We start from the raw sequence: 14574 nt of genomic DNA, 5'->3' as shown, positions 1-14574 counted from the left end.
ACATTTTTTTTGTAGTGATGGGGTCTCAGTGTGTTGCCCAGGCTGGTCTTGAACTCCTAGGTTCAAGTAATCTTCCCACCTCAGCCTCCCAAAGTGCTGAGATTACAGGTGTGAGCTACCATGCCAGGCATAGAATTTTAATTTGGGATTCTTGCATTCGTTCAATCCCAAACTGAAAAAAAACATGGAAATTTTAACTTGGAGAAGGAAGTCATTTTTTTGTGTTTGTTTTTTGTTTGTTTGTTTTTGAGACGGAGTTTCACTCTGTTGCCCAGGCTGGAGTGCATTGATGCTATCTGGGCTCACTGCAACTTCTGTCTTCCCAGTTCAAGCGATTCTCCTGCCTCAGCGCCTCTTGAGTAGCATGTGCCACAACACTTAGCTAATTTTTTGTATTTTTAGTAGGTACGGGGTTTAATTATGTTGACCAGGCTGGTCTCAAACTCCTGACCTCAGGTAATCTGCCCACCTAGGCCTCCCAAAGTGCTGGGATTACAGGCGTGAGCCACCATGCCTGGGCGTGGCCATTACTTTTGCTCTGAGAATGGTGGACTAGACATGTTGTTTTGTGTCCTTGAGTGATACGGAGCGACATTGATGAATCCTCTTCTGGTTCCTTAAGTAACTTCCCCATCAGCAATGCCCGGATCTTCAACAGTGAAATTTCCCTGAATTCAATCAGTGGGCAGTTTGTGAGCAGTGTGGTGTGTTCCCTTGATTTTATATCTTGACCTGTGTTCCCTAGTTCAGGTCTCCTCTTCTGCTTTATCTACTGCTGTGGTCACCTCTCTACTGGTAATGTCTCAGGTCTTCTGGTATTGTGCACTGGGGCTCTTGAAAATATCGTTAAAGTTCTGTTGCCTGTGGCTCTTTGTTCAATTGTATGGGTCCAAAATGGGAGGACTTGGGAGCCAGGAGGACTGATACTGGTGACACTTGTGTACTGCTCAGGGTCAGAGTCCGGGGGGCTGAGAACATCTGGACCTCTGGGGCATTAACCAGCTTTAGTTAAGGAAAACACACTCCTGTTTCTTTCTTTCTTTTCTTTTCTTTTCTTTCTTTTTTTTTTTGAGATGGAGTCTCGCTTTTTTGCCTAGGCTGGAGTGTAGTGGCGTGATCTTGGCTCACTGTAACCTCCGCCTCCCGGGTTCAAGCGATTCTCCTGCCTCAGCCTCCTGAGTAGCTGGGTCTACAGGCGCACGCCACCACACCTGGCTAATTTTTTGTATTTTTAGTAGAGACGGATTTCACCGTGTTAGCCAGGATGGTCTCGATCTCCTGACCTCGTGATCCTCCCGCCTCAGCCTCCCAAAGTGCTGGGATTACAGGCGTGAGCTACTGTGTGTGGCCTACTCCTATTTCTTGAAGTGAATTTCTGTGAAGCTCTTTCCAGCATATCATTTATGGGTAGTTCAGAGTTACATACTCAGTCTCAAAGTTGAAGTGAACATCAAGAAGAAGTGAGTCCAGCAGGTAAGAATCACAGTTGACCTTACCTGGATCACCAGCCACTTCCCCAACCCGATGTGGGGAAAACACATTCATTTAGATGCACGAAAACGGGCTCAGATTTTTAAAGGATCATGATTTTAGGAATCAGGTACAGTCAGAATGTCAGCTTGAGCACGTGGTTTGTACGTCTGCTAATATTTTCTGGAAAAGTATATTGGAAATGCACCTCTTCTCTCTTTCTCCTGCCTCAGCCTGCCCGGTAGGTGGGATTACAGGTGTGCACCACCACGCCCAGCTAATTTTTGCATTTTTAATAGAGACGGGGTTTTACTGTATTGGCCAGGCTGGTCTCGAACTCCTAGCCTCAAGTGATCCACCACGTCAGCCTCCCAAGTGCTGGGATTACAGGCGTGAGCCACCGTTCCCAGCCTCAATTTTTATTTTAGATTCAGGGGCTACATGTGCAGGTTTGTTACCTGGGAACATTGCGTGATGCCGAGGTTTCGGGCATGATTGAACCCATCTCCCAGGTGGTGAACATAGTACCCGGTAGGTAGTTTTTCAGTCTATGCTTTTCTCCCTCTCTACTCTCTCTAGCAGTCCCCATCTTTATGTCTTTGTGTACCCAGTGTTAGTTTCTGTTAGTTGTATTCAGTCACTTCAGTGGCTAATTTTTCCAACCCCTCACTCAACTATAGGTTGTGTATCCCTGACTGCTTTAGTGAAATTGACCTTTGCCTCGATTAATTTAGAATTCAGTGACCTGGCGGGGAAGTTATGGCATTGGGGATTTTTGGTTGTCATTGCTTGACAGGAAGTCAGAGAGAGCTTGGAAGCTGGACTCGGGAGAACTTCTTTTAAGCCCTGGCTGGACCATTTATTGGCCAGATGACCTTGGACAGGCCCTGTAGGCTTTCTTGACGGCCTTATCCCAATGCCATCTAGATTTGTGGTGTATTTTTAGCCTCCTGGCCTTTTCCAAGGATAATGTGGGCTTTCAGGTCTGTAACCTAGGCAGGCATTATATTATTATTATTATTATTATTATTATTTTGAGGTGGAGTCTCGCTCTTTCGCCCAAGCTGGAGTACAGTGGTGCAGTCTCTGCTCACTGAGCCTCCAGGTTCAAGCGATTCTCCTGCTTCAGCCTCCTGAGTAGCTGGGATTACAAGCATCTGCCACCATGCCCAGCTAATTTTTTATATATATATATATATATATATTTTTTTTTTTTTTTTTTTGAGACGGAGTCTCGCTCTGTCGCTCAGGCTGGAGTGCAGTGGCCGGATCTCGGCTCACTGCAAGCTCCGCCTCCCGGGTTCACGCCATTCTCCCGCCTCAGCCTCCGAGTAGCTGGGACTACAGGCGCCCGCCACCACGCCCGGCTAATTTTTTGTATTTTTAGTAGAGACGGGGTTTCACCGTGTTAGCCAGGATGGTCTTGATCTCCTGACCTCGTGATCCGCCCGTCTCGGCCTCCCAAAGTGCTGGGATTACAGGCTTGAGCCACCGCGCCTGGCCTAATTTTTTATATTTTTAATAGAGATGGAGTTTCACTGTGTTGGCCAGGCTGGTCTTGAACTCTTGACCTCAAGTGATCTTCCCACCCCAGCCTCCCAAAGTGCTGGGATTACAGGCATGAGCCACCATGCCTGGCCAAGGCAGGCATTATATTAAATGCCCTGGTTGATGAAGCCATAGAGGCTCTGTAATTTCTGTCTGAAATGGTCTCTTCTTGTATTAGGCAAATCAGGCGAGCCCTGTTGGCTGGCTTGGATTTCCTGTCTGTCTCTTGGGGACATTGCTTGAGTGGAAGTCACCCACCTGACTGCTCCCTCCTACTTTGCTGCTTTATAAATACATTAACGTATAATGTCTATTTTCGTACTCTGAAGCTGGGGGTCTCGGGGGACCAGCAAGGAAGTTGTAGGATGTGTGTGTTAGATCTTCTGTTCGTAAGCAGAAGCTTTAAACCAGCAGAGACCTCAGACAAATCATATCCCTCCTGGGGTGATCAGGTGCAGATCTTCCAGGGAGCCGTCTAATGAAATTTCTTGGTTAATAGACACAGAGAACCACTGCTAAGAGCGATTTCCTCTTCTCTTTGAATCTGCAGCACTTTTTATGAAGACTGGTCTTTTGTGATGGATGAAGAGAGGTCCAGCATGCTTCCAACCATGGCAGCGGGTAAGCCTGGCCCAGACCAGGGCGCCGTGCCTTGTGACATTTGCGAGCAGAGGGGCTGCCTTGGGGCAGATCCACAATGCCATGGAATGTTGTGATTCTTCTGTGTCCCTCAACAACTTAATGAGTCACTTGCTGCTGTCCTTCTTTTACTAGCACTGAATGTTGGTTGTTTTATTTTTATTTTTTTAAAGATAGAGCCTCACTCTGTTGCCCAGGCTGGAGTGCAGTGGTGCCATCTCGGCTCACTGCAACCTCTGCCTCCTGGGTTCAAGTCATTTTCCTGTCTCAACCTCCCGAAAAGCTGGGATTACAGGCGCCTGCCACCACGCCCAGCTAATTTTTGTATTTTAATAGAGACAGGATTTCACTATGTTGGCCAGGCTGGTCTCGGACTCCTGGGCTCAAGTAATCCACTCGCCTTGGCCTCCCAAAGTGTTGGGATTGCAGGTGTAAGTCACCATGCCCGACCAGAGTGTTGGGTCTATTCATCTAGAATGTGAGACCCTGGCAGAGAAAGCGAAGATTTGAGAAGGTTTTTAGTTGGGCTATGGAGATGTAATATACCTTGCGGGGAATTGGAGGTGGGAGACCTACCTTTGAATCCTGGCTTTACCCCTTGCTAACTGGTGACCTGGGGCAGATGCTATAAGCTTTGCTACCTTTTCTTTCCTCTCTGTGAGATGGGAATCATGCTGTCTCAGCAATCACCTTCATGGGGCTGTGAGAGAATCATGTGAGATCGGGAGCCACACACGTGACAGTTATCGTGGAGACCCTGGTGGACTGTTACATTGTTTGCCCTTTGACTCAAAGAGTGAAAGGTGGAATCAGCTGGACTGAAGTGGGCAACTTGCTTCCTCTTTCCAAGTTCTTTGTTGCCTCATTTTTGTTTTTCCTTGAAAGTTTATACTAAGTCTCATGTATTTGGGGTTATGTTAGTCCTGTCCATTGATGAGAAAAAGGATTTGACCATGATTTCTTTGTAGACCATAAGATGCCAGTGTAAGTTTCTGTCCACAGTAATGATGATGATGTTATCGGTGCACATTTGATGGTTTATGGAGCTGAGTGTCTTGTGAGTGATTGCCTTTAATACTTACAATCCTGTGAGAGAGATAATATTGTCCCCATCTTACAGATAAGGTGACTGGAGTACAGGGAGATGATAAGTTGCTGGACCAAGGTCTTTTTTTTTTCTGAGACGGAGTTTCACTTTTGTTGCCCAGGTTGGAGTGCAGTGGCATGATCTTGGCTCGCTGCAACCTCTGCCTCCTGGGTTCAAGTGATTCTCCTATGCAGCCTCCCCAGTAGCTGGGATTATAGGCATGTACCACCACGCCCGGCTAATTTCATGTTTTTAATGGAGATGAGGTGTCTCCGTGTTGGTCAGGCTGGTCTCGAACTCCCGGCCTCAGGTGATCCACCTGTCTTGGCCTCCCAAAGTGCTGGGATTACAGGGATGAGCCACTGTACCCAGCCTGGACCAAGGTCTTGTAGCTAGTAGGTGACAGTGCTGGAGTTGACCCCCAGGCAGTCTGATCCCAGAACTTGTGCCTTCACCTCCTCCTGGTTGACTTCTTATTTGTATTTATCTTCCTGGCTATTAGGGAGAGAATGTGGCATGACTCAACTCCCATGATAATGGATGTCTGCTGACCCCAGTTTCATGGGAGGTGTTTTTTTTTTTTTTTTTTTTTTTTTTGAGACAGGGTCTTGCTCTGTCACCCAGGCTGGAGTGCAGTGGCACGATCTCGGCTCCCTACAACCTCCGCGTCGGAAGTATTTTTATACCTATTTAAGATCAGTGTGTCTCCTCTTCCGTACTCTGTGGTCTGCAGCTGTCTTCTCTTGGTGGTGGTATGACTGCCCATCAGCAAGCACTCCAGACTTCTCCCTTTTTTTGGGCAGGTCTGAACTCCATACTCTTTGCAATTAACATCGACAACAAGGATTTGAACGGGCAGAGTAAGTTTGCTCCCACCGTTTCAGACCTCTTAAAGGAGTCAACGCAGAATGTGACCTCCTTGTTGAAGGAGTCCACGCAAGGAGTGAGCAGCCTGTTCAGGGAGATCACAGCCTCCTCTGCAGTCTCCATCCTCATCAAACCTGAACAGGAGACCGACCCCTTGCCTGTCGTGTCCAGGAATGTCAGTGCCGGTGAGTGGGAACGGGTGCTCGAGGCGGAGCAGAGGGAAGCAGAATGTGGCTGATGGGGTGGACGTACCTCATCATCTGAAAGTCATTCCAAGGGGAATAGAGTCCAGTACACTTGTTTTCCATTTGTGTTTCTGTTTCTCATTCTCATTCACTCTGAAAGGGCTCTGACGGCCTTATCTAGATGCGAGAATTGCCGGGTGGAAAAATGAGCAGCTGAACCATAGCAAACGGAAAGTGAGGGTGTGAGAGACACCGGGAGCCAGATGACGTTGATCTTCATTCATTCATTCCTTTATTTGTTCCTTCATCGTATTCTGCGTGCTAGGCAGTGAGCTGAATAGGAAAGACAGATTGCCAGCAGGTAGCCTGCAGTCTCCTTTGGGATGGGTGTGGGTGGGTAGTTCATGACAAAATATATAATTTATGATCCTTAGGATAAAAGGGATGAAAGCCAAGCATAGGCTGCTATGGGGAACGTCTGCCGTTGGGCTTGCCTCTGATTGGGGATGGCTTTTAAGTAGAGGCCTCAGGAAGGACAGGAGTTGTCAGCTTTGACTCTAGGGAGTCATGGGGAGGCAGAAGATAGTTGGTTCAGGCTGGGCTTGGTGGCTCATGCCTGTAATCCTAGCACTTTGGGAGGCCGAGGCAGGAGGATCACTTGAGTTCAAGGGTTCTAGACCAGCCTGGGCAATGTAGTGAGACCCTGTCTCAATTTTTTAACTTTTTTTTTTTTTTTTTTTTTTTTGAGACAGAGTCTGACTCTCTTGCCCAGGTTGGAGTGCAGTGGCATGATCTCAGCTCACTGCAACCTTCACCTCCCGGATTCAAGCAATTCTCCTGAGTAGATGGGACTACAGGCGTGTGCCAACATGCCCGGCTGGCTTCTTTTTGTATTTTTAGCAGAGATGGGGTTTCCCATGTTGGCCAGGCTGATCTTGAACTCCTAATCTCAGGTGATCTGCCCACCTTGCCCTCTCAAAATGCTGGGATTACAGGTATGAGCCACTGTGCCCAGCCTGTTTTTAAAAAAATTTAATTAAAAAATTGAATCAAAAAAGAAAGTTGATTAAGTTAAGATTAATTTGGTGAGAAGTTTTCAATACCCTTTGATTTGTTTGGGACATTAAGATGTTACTACAGCAAAATTGGAAGTTTTGTTGTAGTATGTATGTGTATATATGTAGAGACAGGGTCTTGCTATGTTGCCCAGTCTGGTCTTGAACTCCCGGCCTCAAGTGATCCTCCTGCCTTGGCCTCCCAAAGTGCTGGGATTACAGGTGTGAGCCACTGTGCCTGGTTGAAATTGGAAATTTTGGGCTTAAGTACGTAGTCTCAGTATCCTCAGATCTCTTAAACAAGGCAGTAACTGGGGCCATCCCTTTGGAATTACTGATGGTGAAAGTGCAGAATCCCATGGTGTCTTTGGTACACAGTGGCCTTGTTTGTCTTGCCCTGTGCTTCTCCAGCAGAGACCCTGCATGAACAGTGTAGGAGATAGGGCTGTTGATGGCTTCATGTAACAAAGACACTGAAATTTCTACACCCACAGGAGTAGCAGTCCCACCCATTTTTGGAACTCTGCTTTTGAGGTAATCTCGGAGTTGTGCTATACCAGTGAGGCCTCACCGCATCACACATTGGTTTAGACGGATTGGGTTTTTGGAATTCCCTCAAAGCGTCTTACATCTAAGTGTGATGATTAAAATGGGGGCACAAAGAATCTTCTCTGAGTGCTGGTCACTAAGGCAGGCTTGATGTCTTTTTCAGTTAGCATTTGCTATATAACAAGTGATTAAAAAATGTAGCGACTTAAAACCACCACAGTTCGTTCCTTTTTTAGGTGGGTTGGCATGGTGGCTCTTCCGCTGGATTCCTTGGGCTCACTCATGGGAGCTGGTGGTTAGACTGGAAGATCCAAGATGGCCCCATCCACATGTCTGGAGTCAGTGCTGGGGCGGCTCAGGTTGTGCTCCTGGTCTCTCATCCTCCAGTCGGCTGAGCTGGCTTCTTCATGTATGGGGTCAGGGCCTCTGTCCGGGAGAGCAAACGCAAAGCTGTGAGACCTGTTAACACCTAGCTACTAGAACTCACACAGTGTGATTCCTGCCACTTTGTTTTTTTTTTGGAAACAGAGGCTTGTTCTGTCACCCAGACTGGAGTGCAATGGCGCAATCTCAGCTCACTGCAACCTCTGCCTCCCATGTTCAAGACATTCTCCTGCGTCAGCCTCCCAAGTAGCTGGGATTACAGGCACCCGCCACCACACCCAGCTGATTTTTTTTTTTGTGTGTGTGTTTTTAGTAGAGATGGAGTTTCACCATGTTTGCCAGGTTGGTCTTGAACTCCTGACCTCAGGTGATCCACCCACCTTCACCTCCAAAGTGCTGAGATTACAGGCGTGAGCCACTGCGCCCGGCCCTTTCTGCCACATTCTCTTGGTAAAAGCAGGGCATGGTGGCTCATGCCTATAGTCCCAGCAATTTAGGAGGCTGAGGTGGGAGTATTGCTTGAGGCCAGAAGTTTTGAGACCAGCCTGGGCAGCACAGCAAGATCTCATCTTTTAAAAAAATAATAAAATTAGCTAGGTGTTGTGGCATGCACCTGTAGTCCCAGCTACTCAGGAGGCTGAGGCCAGAGGATTGTTTGATCCCAGGAATTGGAGGTTACAGTGAGCTATGATTGCGCCATTGTACTCCAGCCTGGGCAATAGAGCGAGATGCTCCAACTCAAAAAAAAAAAAGAAAAAAAAAGCACTACGCCAGCCAGATTCAAGAGGGTGCAGAAATGGACATCACCTCTGGCTGGGAGGAGCCACAAAGCCCCATTGCGAAGGGGCACTGCACAGGAATGGCAGGAATTTGAGGCTGTTCAACTCTTGACTATACCCCCCAGCTGGTTTTCCTGGTCTCATCTACGGCTATGAGAATATTTTCCAAAGAGAAGCACTGAAGATCATTTTGGTAATGGTAGCATCCTTCGCATCAAAGTGACTGCTTAGAAGGAACAGTTTCAATGTGGGCTCTGTGGTGTGTTTATTTAAATCAGAGGTAGAGGGCTGTATCCATTCTGCTCAATCTTCTGTACACAGATTTTCATTGAGGATTTTAAAAAGTCTGAATTAATGTTACAGTGGATTTCTCAGTAGAATAGTATTTTCCATAACCTGGAGGTGAGTTGGTTCCATCATCCTTTTGTCTTGCCTACTTTTTCTTATATCATATCTTTTTATTTTTTTCTTTTGCCAGATGCCAAATGCAAAAAGGAGCGAAAGAAGAAAAAGAAAGTGACCAACATTATCTCATTTGATGATGAGGAGGATGAGCAGAACTCTGGGGACATTTTTAAAAAGACACCTGGGGCAGGGGAGAGCTCGGAGGACAACTCCGACCGCTCCTCTGTAAATATCATATCAGCCTTTGAAAGCCCCTTTGGGCCAAATTCCAATGGAAGTCAGAGCAGCAACTCGTGGAAAATTGATTCCCTGTCTTTGAATGGGGAGTTTGGGTACCAGAAGCTTGATGTGAAAAGCATCGATGATGAAGATGTGGATGAAAATGAAGATGACGTGTATGGAAACTCATCAGGAAGGAAGCACAGGGGCCACGCAGAGTCACCTGAGAAGTAAGTTCCCATCACACTTCTTTGTGTGTGTGTGTGTGAGATGGAGTCTCACCGTCCCCCAGGCTGAAGTGCTGTGGCATGATCTCAGCTCACTGCAGCCTGCACCTCCCGGGTTCAAGCTATTCTCCTGCCTCAGCCTTCCGAGTAGCTGAGATTACAGGCGCCTGTCACCACACCCAGCTAATTTTTCTGTTTTTAGTAGAGATGAGGTTTCACCACATTGACCAGGCTGGTCTCAAACTCTTGACCTCAAGTGATCCTCCTGCCTTGGCCTCCCAAAGTGCTAGGTTTACAGGCGTGAGCCACCATGCCCAGCCTCCCCTTGTGCTTTTAATGAGGGGGTTAAGTTCACCGTTTTCTCTTTCTATGGTATGAGGTAAAATACAACTGCAAGTTTTATATTTGCCCAGGGCATCATTCATTCTTCAGGTGTTGATTTAGGAGTGTTATTTGGAAGGAGTGTTATTTGCTCTTTCCCTGAGAACTGAAAGAGGGGAAGGGAGTACATTTGAGGGCACTTAATACAAAGTTAAGGTCAGAATGTGTGCCTTGAAATTCTTGCTTTATACATACATCTGTCATTTTCACTTCCCAGGGTTCACAGGGTTTCACAGTCTGATGAGACTGTGCCTATTATTATTTTTTACTTTTACTCTAGATTTTCCTTGCATCTGACTTGCCACTAGCACAGGAAGCTCAGGACGAAGGCAGGGTTAGGAGAATAGTTGTGTTATGGTTACTTCTGTGTTTATCTGCAGGGGTGTGAATAGCAGTAACTTGCCTGCACCTGCTGCCCTTAACCGTGGAGTTGGCTAGGCGCAGTGGCTCACACCTGTAATCCCAGCACTCTGGGACACCAAAGTGGGTGGATTACCTGAGGTCAGGAGTTCGAGACCAGCCTGACTAACATGGTGAAACCCCTTCTCTACTAAAAAAAATACAAAATTAGCCTGGCATGATGGTGCATACCTGTAACTCCAGATACTTAGGATGCTGAGGCAGGAGAATCGCTTGAACATGGGAGGCGGAGCCAAGATGACACCACTGCACTCCAGCCTGAGCAACAAGAGAGAAAGTCCTTCTCAAAAAAAAACAAAAACCCAAAATACCCCAAATAAGCTAGTTGCCTCTTAGGCTTTGTAGAGCCCAGTGCCCTACTAATCATGACTACTGCAAAATCCAGTTCCTTAAAGTGTAAAATGACGCCAGGTGCAGTCGTTCACGCCTGTAATCCCAGCACTTTGGGAGGCTGAGGTGGGAGTACTGCTTAAGGCCAAGAGTTTGAGAGCAGCCTGGGCAACACAGCAAGACCCCATCTCTACAAAACATAAAAAATGTAAAATGAATATACAGAAATGTATCTTTCTGTCTGGCCTACATCTTACGGTATTGTTTAGGCTGCAGTATACCTTTAGCCCTAAGATTTTCATTTTCATGTTGTTTTAATATTAGGGTTTTGTTTTTTTTTTTTTCTGATGAGACTGTGCCTATTATTGCTTTTTATTTTTACTCTAGTCCTCATCCACATGGATACTTGTATTAATAGTGTTACCTTATTGATCATCTGAGATATGCCAGATGCTGCAGGTGATTTGTACACTGTATTGTAAGACTTCTAGCAACCCTGTGAGGTTCATGGGCATATCACCCCCATTTTACAGACAGAAGAACAGGATTCCATAGAGAGGCAAGATTTGTCAAAACCATTGGCGAAGTTGAGGTTTGGATTCAGATATGCTGTCATCCAAAGCTTATACTGTCAATTTTTTTTTTTTTTTTGACATGGGTCTTGCTCTGTCACCCAGGCTGGAGCACAATGGCTCCGTCTCGGGTCACTGCAACCTCTGCTTCCAGGGTTCAAGTGATTCTCCTGCCTCAGCCTCCCAAGTAGCTGGGATTACAGGTGCCCGCCACTACGCCCAGCTGATTTTTGTATATTTAGTAGAGACGGGGTTTCACCAAGTTGGCCAGGCTGATCTCAAACTCCTGACCTCATGATCTGCCCGGTTCGGCCTCCCAAAGTGCTGGGATTACAGGTGTGAGCCACTGCACCTGGCTCTTCTGTCAAATGTTTTTCATGTTTCTACATAATTATGAATACTGATTTTTGATGTGATGATTAATTTTGTGTGTCAGCCTAACTGGGCTGTGGGGTGCCCAGATTGAACGTTACTTCTGCTTCTGGGTGCGTCGGTGAGGATGTTTCTGGGTGAGGGTAGTGTCTAAATTGGTGGACTCAGTAAAGGAGACAGCCCTCCCCAGTGTGGAGGGACCCCATCCAATCCATTGAGGGCCCGAACAGAACAACAAGTGAAGGCAGGGAGGGATTCTTTCCTTTCCGCCTGCTAGCTTCCGCTGGGACGTGGGTTTTCTGCCCTGGGCCAGGGACTCCTACCATCTGCTCTCCCGGGTCTCAGGCTTCAGGCTTGGACTTCGCCACACCACCAGCTTTCCTGGGTCTTCGGCTTGTGGACTGTGGGTCATGGGACTTCCTGGTCTCTGTGGTTGCGTGGACCAGTTCCTCAATATAAACCTGTATCTGTATCTGTCTCTGTCTCCATGCACGCACCCCTTGGCTCCATTTCTCCGCAGAACCCTGGCTAATGCAGTTGCCGTTCAGTCAGATCAACACGTTATGACTTGTGAAATGTTTCCCCTTTTGTTGGGTATTTAGGTTGATGGTTTCTGTTTTTGCTTTTTGTTACCAGCCTATCTTTTGTTTGCAGCCTATCTCAAATGAATATTTTCACACACAAGATTTTTTCCTACGACTGAACTCTTTGTTAGGGCAGCTTTTCAGCAGCCCTTGTTCTTGCTCATAGCGTGTGAGTGTTTTTATATCTGGCATCCAAGTCGTGTGACCTGCTGTGTTATTCAGGGCTCTCCAGAGAGGCAGAACCAGTGGGGCGGGACTGAGCGGGGCGCATTCTGTATGTGGATGTGTATTCCTTCTCCGTCCTGCTCTGTTTTTGCCTCAATTTCTACCTCTGTCTCTACCTCTAACTCCGTCTCTATCTATCTCTGTTTCTGTCTGTCTGTGTCTCTGTTTCCTGTCTGTTTGTTTGTTTTGTTTTGTTTTTGAGATGGAGTCTTGCTTTGTTACCCAGGCTGGAGTACAGTGGCACGATCTCGGCTCACTGCAACCTCTGCCTGCGGGGTTTAAGTAATTCTTGTGCCTCAGCCTCTCAAGTAGCTGGGATTACAGGTACCCACCACACCCTGCTAACTTTTGTGTTTTTAGTAGAGATGGGGTTTCGTCCTGTTGTCCAGGCCAGACTCAAACTCCTGACCTTGTGATCCACCTGCCTTGGCCTCCCAGAGTGCTGGGATTACAGGCATGAGCCACTGTGCCCAGTCTTCTCTCGACTTATTTTAAGGAATTGGCTCATGTGATTGTGGGGCTGGGAAGTCCAAAATCCGCAGGGTAGGCGTGTGGACTGGAGACCCAGGGAAGAGTTGCAGTTCAGGTCCAGAGGCAATCTGCTGGTGGAATTTCTTCTTCTTCTGGAAGGTCCATCTTTTTCCTATTGAGGCCTTGCACTGCTTGCATGAAGCCCGCCCACATTATGCAGCGTAATCTGGTTCACCCAAAATCTACTGATTTAAAATGTTAATCTCATTCAAAAAATACCCTTGTAGAAACATCTAGAATAATGTTTGACCAAATGTCTGGATATTGTGGCCCAGCCAAATTGGCACATACAATTAACCCTCGCAAGTGCCTTTATTCTTTTTTTTTTGGAACAGTCTTGCTTCATGGCCCCAGCTGTAGTGCAGTGGCGTGATCTTAGTTCACTGCAACCTCCGCCTCCCGGGTTCAAGCGATTCTCCTGCCTCAGCCTCCAGAGTAGGTGGGACTACAGGAGTGCGCCACTGCACCCGGCTAATTTTTGTATTTTTAGTAGAGATGGGGTTTCACCATGTTGGCCAGGCTGGTATTGAACTCCTGAGCTCAAGTGATCCACCTGCTTCAGCCTCCCAAAGTGCTGGGATTGCCGGCATGAGCCTCCGCACCTGGCCACGTGCCTTTACTTTGTAATCTGGGCCTTTGAGGAGATGCTGCTTGCTGATGCCACTGAGTGTAGCCACATGGGTGAGGCTGGTGTGTGAGCCAAGGCAGCCCCCAGCATTGTGATGTGTAAATGCCCAACACAGTGCAGGGTGACCTTCACTTGGCCTGGGCCCTCCGAAGCCAGAGGGCCTCCTGCAGACTCCAGACAGCTCTCCCTGGCATTCAGAGGGATCTTGATTGACCCTGCCACAGAGCAGCCTGGGGAAGACACAGCGGAGTAATGGGATGGCCTGCTGAGTAATGCTTTGATTTTGATTCTAAGCTGGTGTTCACAGGGAAGGTCGAGGGGGCTGGTGCACAGCAGATGTGTGAGGGGAATGTGGTCAGACCGGGAGAAGCTCACTGTGGATTGCCAAAGCCTCGCAGAGTCTGCTGCCCTGTTGTCTTTAAGATCCTCTGTTGGTCAAAGTTAGGCTTACTCCTCGGTTTACCGGTCGTTAAACCACTTCTTTGATGTCTGAAGAACTCTTGTTTCTTCTGCCTCAGTATTTATCTCAAGTACTAGCTTTGCTTTTTGTATTTTTCTTTAAAAGGGATAGTATTTTTATTACAGTCAGGGTTTGTCATTTTGTTCTTTGTGGTTTTTTTTTTTTTTTTTTTTTTTCTTTTTTTTTGTTTTTTGAGACAGGTCTTGCTCTGTCATCCAGGCTGGAGTGCAGTGAACTGATGACAGCTCATTGCAGCCTTGAACTCTTAGTGTCAAGTGATCTCCCTACCCCAGCCTCCTGAGTAGCTAGGACTATAGGTGCATGCCACCAGGCGCAGCTAATTCTTTATAGAAATGGGGTCTCAAGGCATTGCCCAGGTTGGTCTTGACTTCGTGGCCTCAAGTGATCCTCCCATGTTGGCCTCCCAAAGTGTTGGGATTATAGGCATGGGCCACTGCACCAGGCCCAGACAGGGCTTTTAAAATCACTTTATGTGTGTTCTCTGATACTGGTAGGGAAGGAGGGGGAAACATAATTCAGAAAGGACTACAAACATATGTGGCGTCTCGCTATTCTGCATCTCACTAGCAGTTAAGCAAATGCAAAGTGAAACAAGGCCGCATATTTTGCCCATCGTATTTGCGGAGACCTTGGGTT

General features: G+C 47.2%; 1 protein-coding gene across 5 annotated transcripts in view; it reads left to right on the top strand.

The window, feature by feature from the left end:
- The window catches only part of SNX29 (sorting nexin 29), a 586208-nt gene that overhangs the window by 67903 nt on the left and 503731 nt on the right, over positions 1-14574 (top strand). For all 5 annotated transcript variants that reach the window (XM_050774079.1, XM_050774080.1, XM_050774082.1 and 2 more), the window contains 3 exons: positions 3569-3639; positions 5548-5796; positions 9042-9417. In XM_050774079.1, coding sequence (XP_050630036.1) covers positions 3569-3639; positions 5548-5796; positions 9042-9417 — 696 coding nt within the window. The remainder of the gene's footprint in view (positions 1-3568; positions 3640-5547; positions 5797-9041; positions 9418-14574) is intronic.

Source organism: Macaca thibetana, chromosome 20, assembly GCF_024542745.1.
Source record: "Macaca thibetana thibetana isolate TM-01 chromosome 20, ASM2454274v1, whole genome shotgun sequence".
Taxonomy (NCBI): Eukaryota; Metazoa; Chordata; class Mammalia; order Primates; family Cercopithecidae; genus Macaca; species Macaca thibetana.
This window is presented reverse-complemented; position numbering and strand designations above follow the sequence as displayed.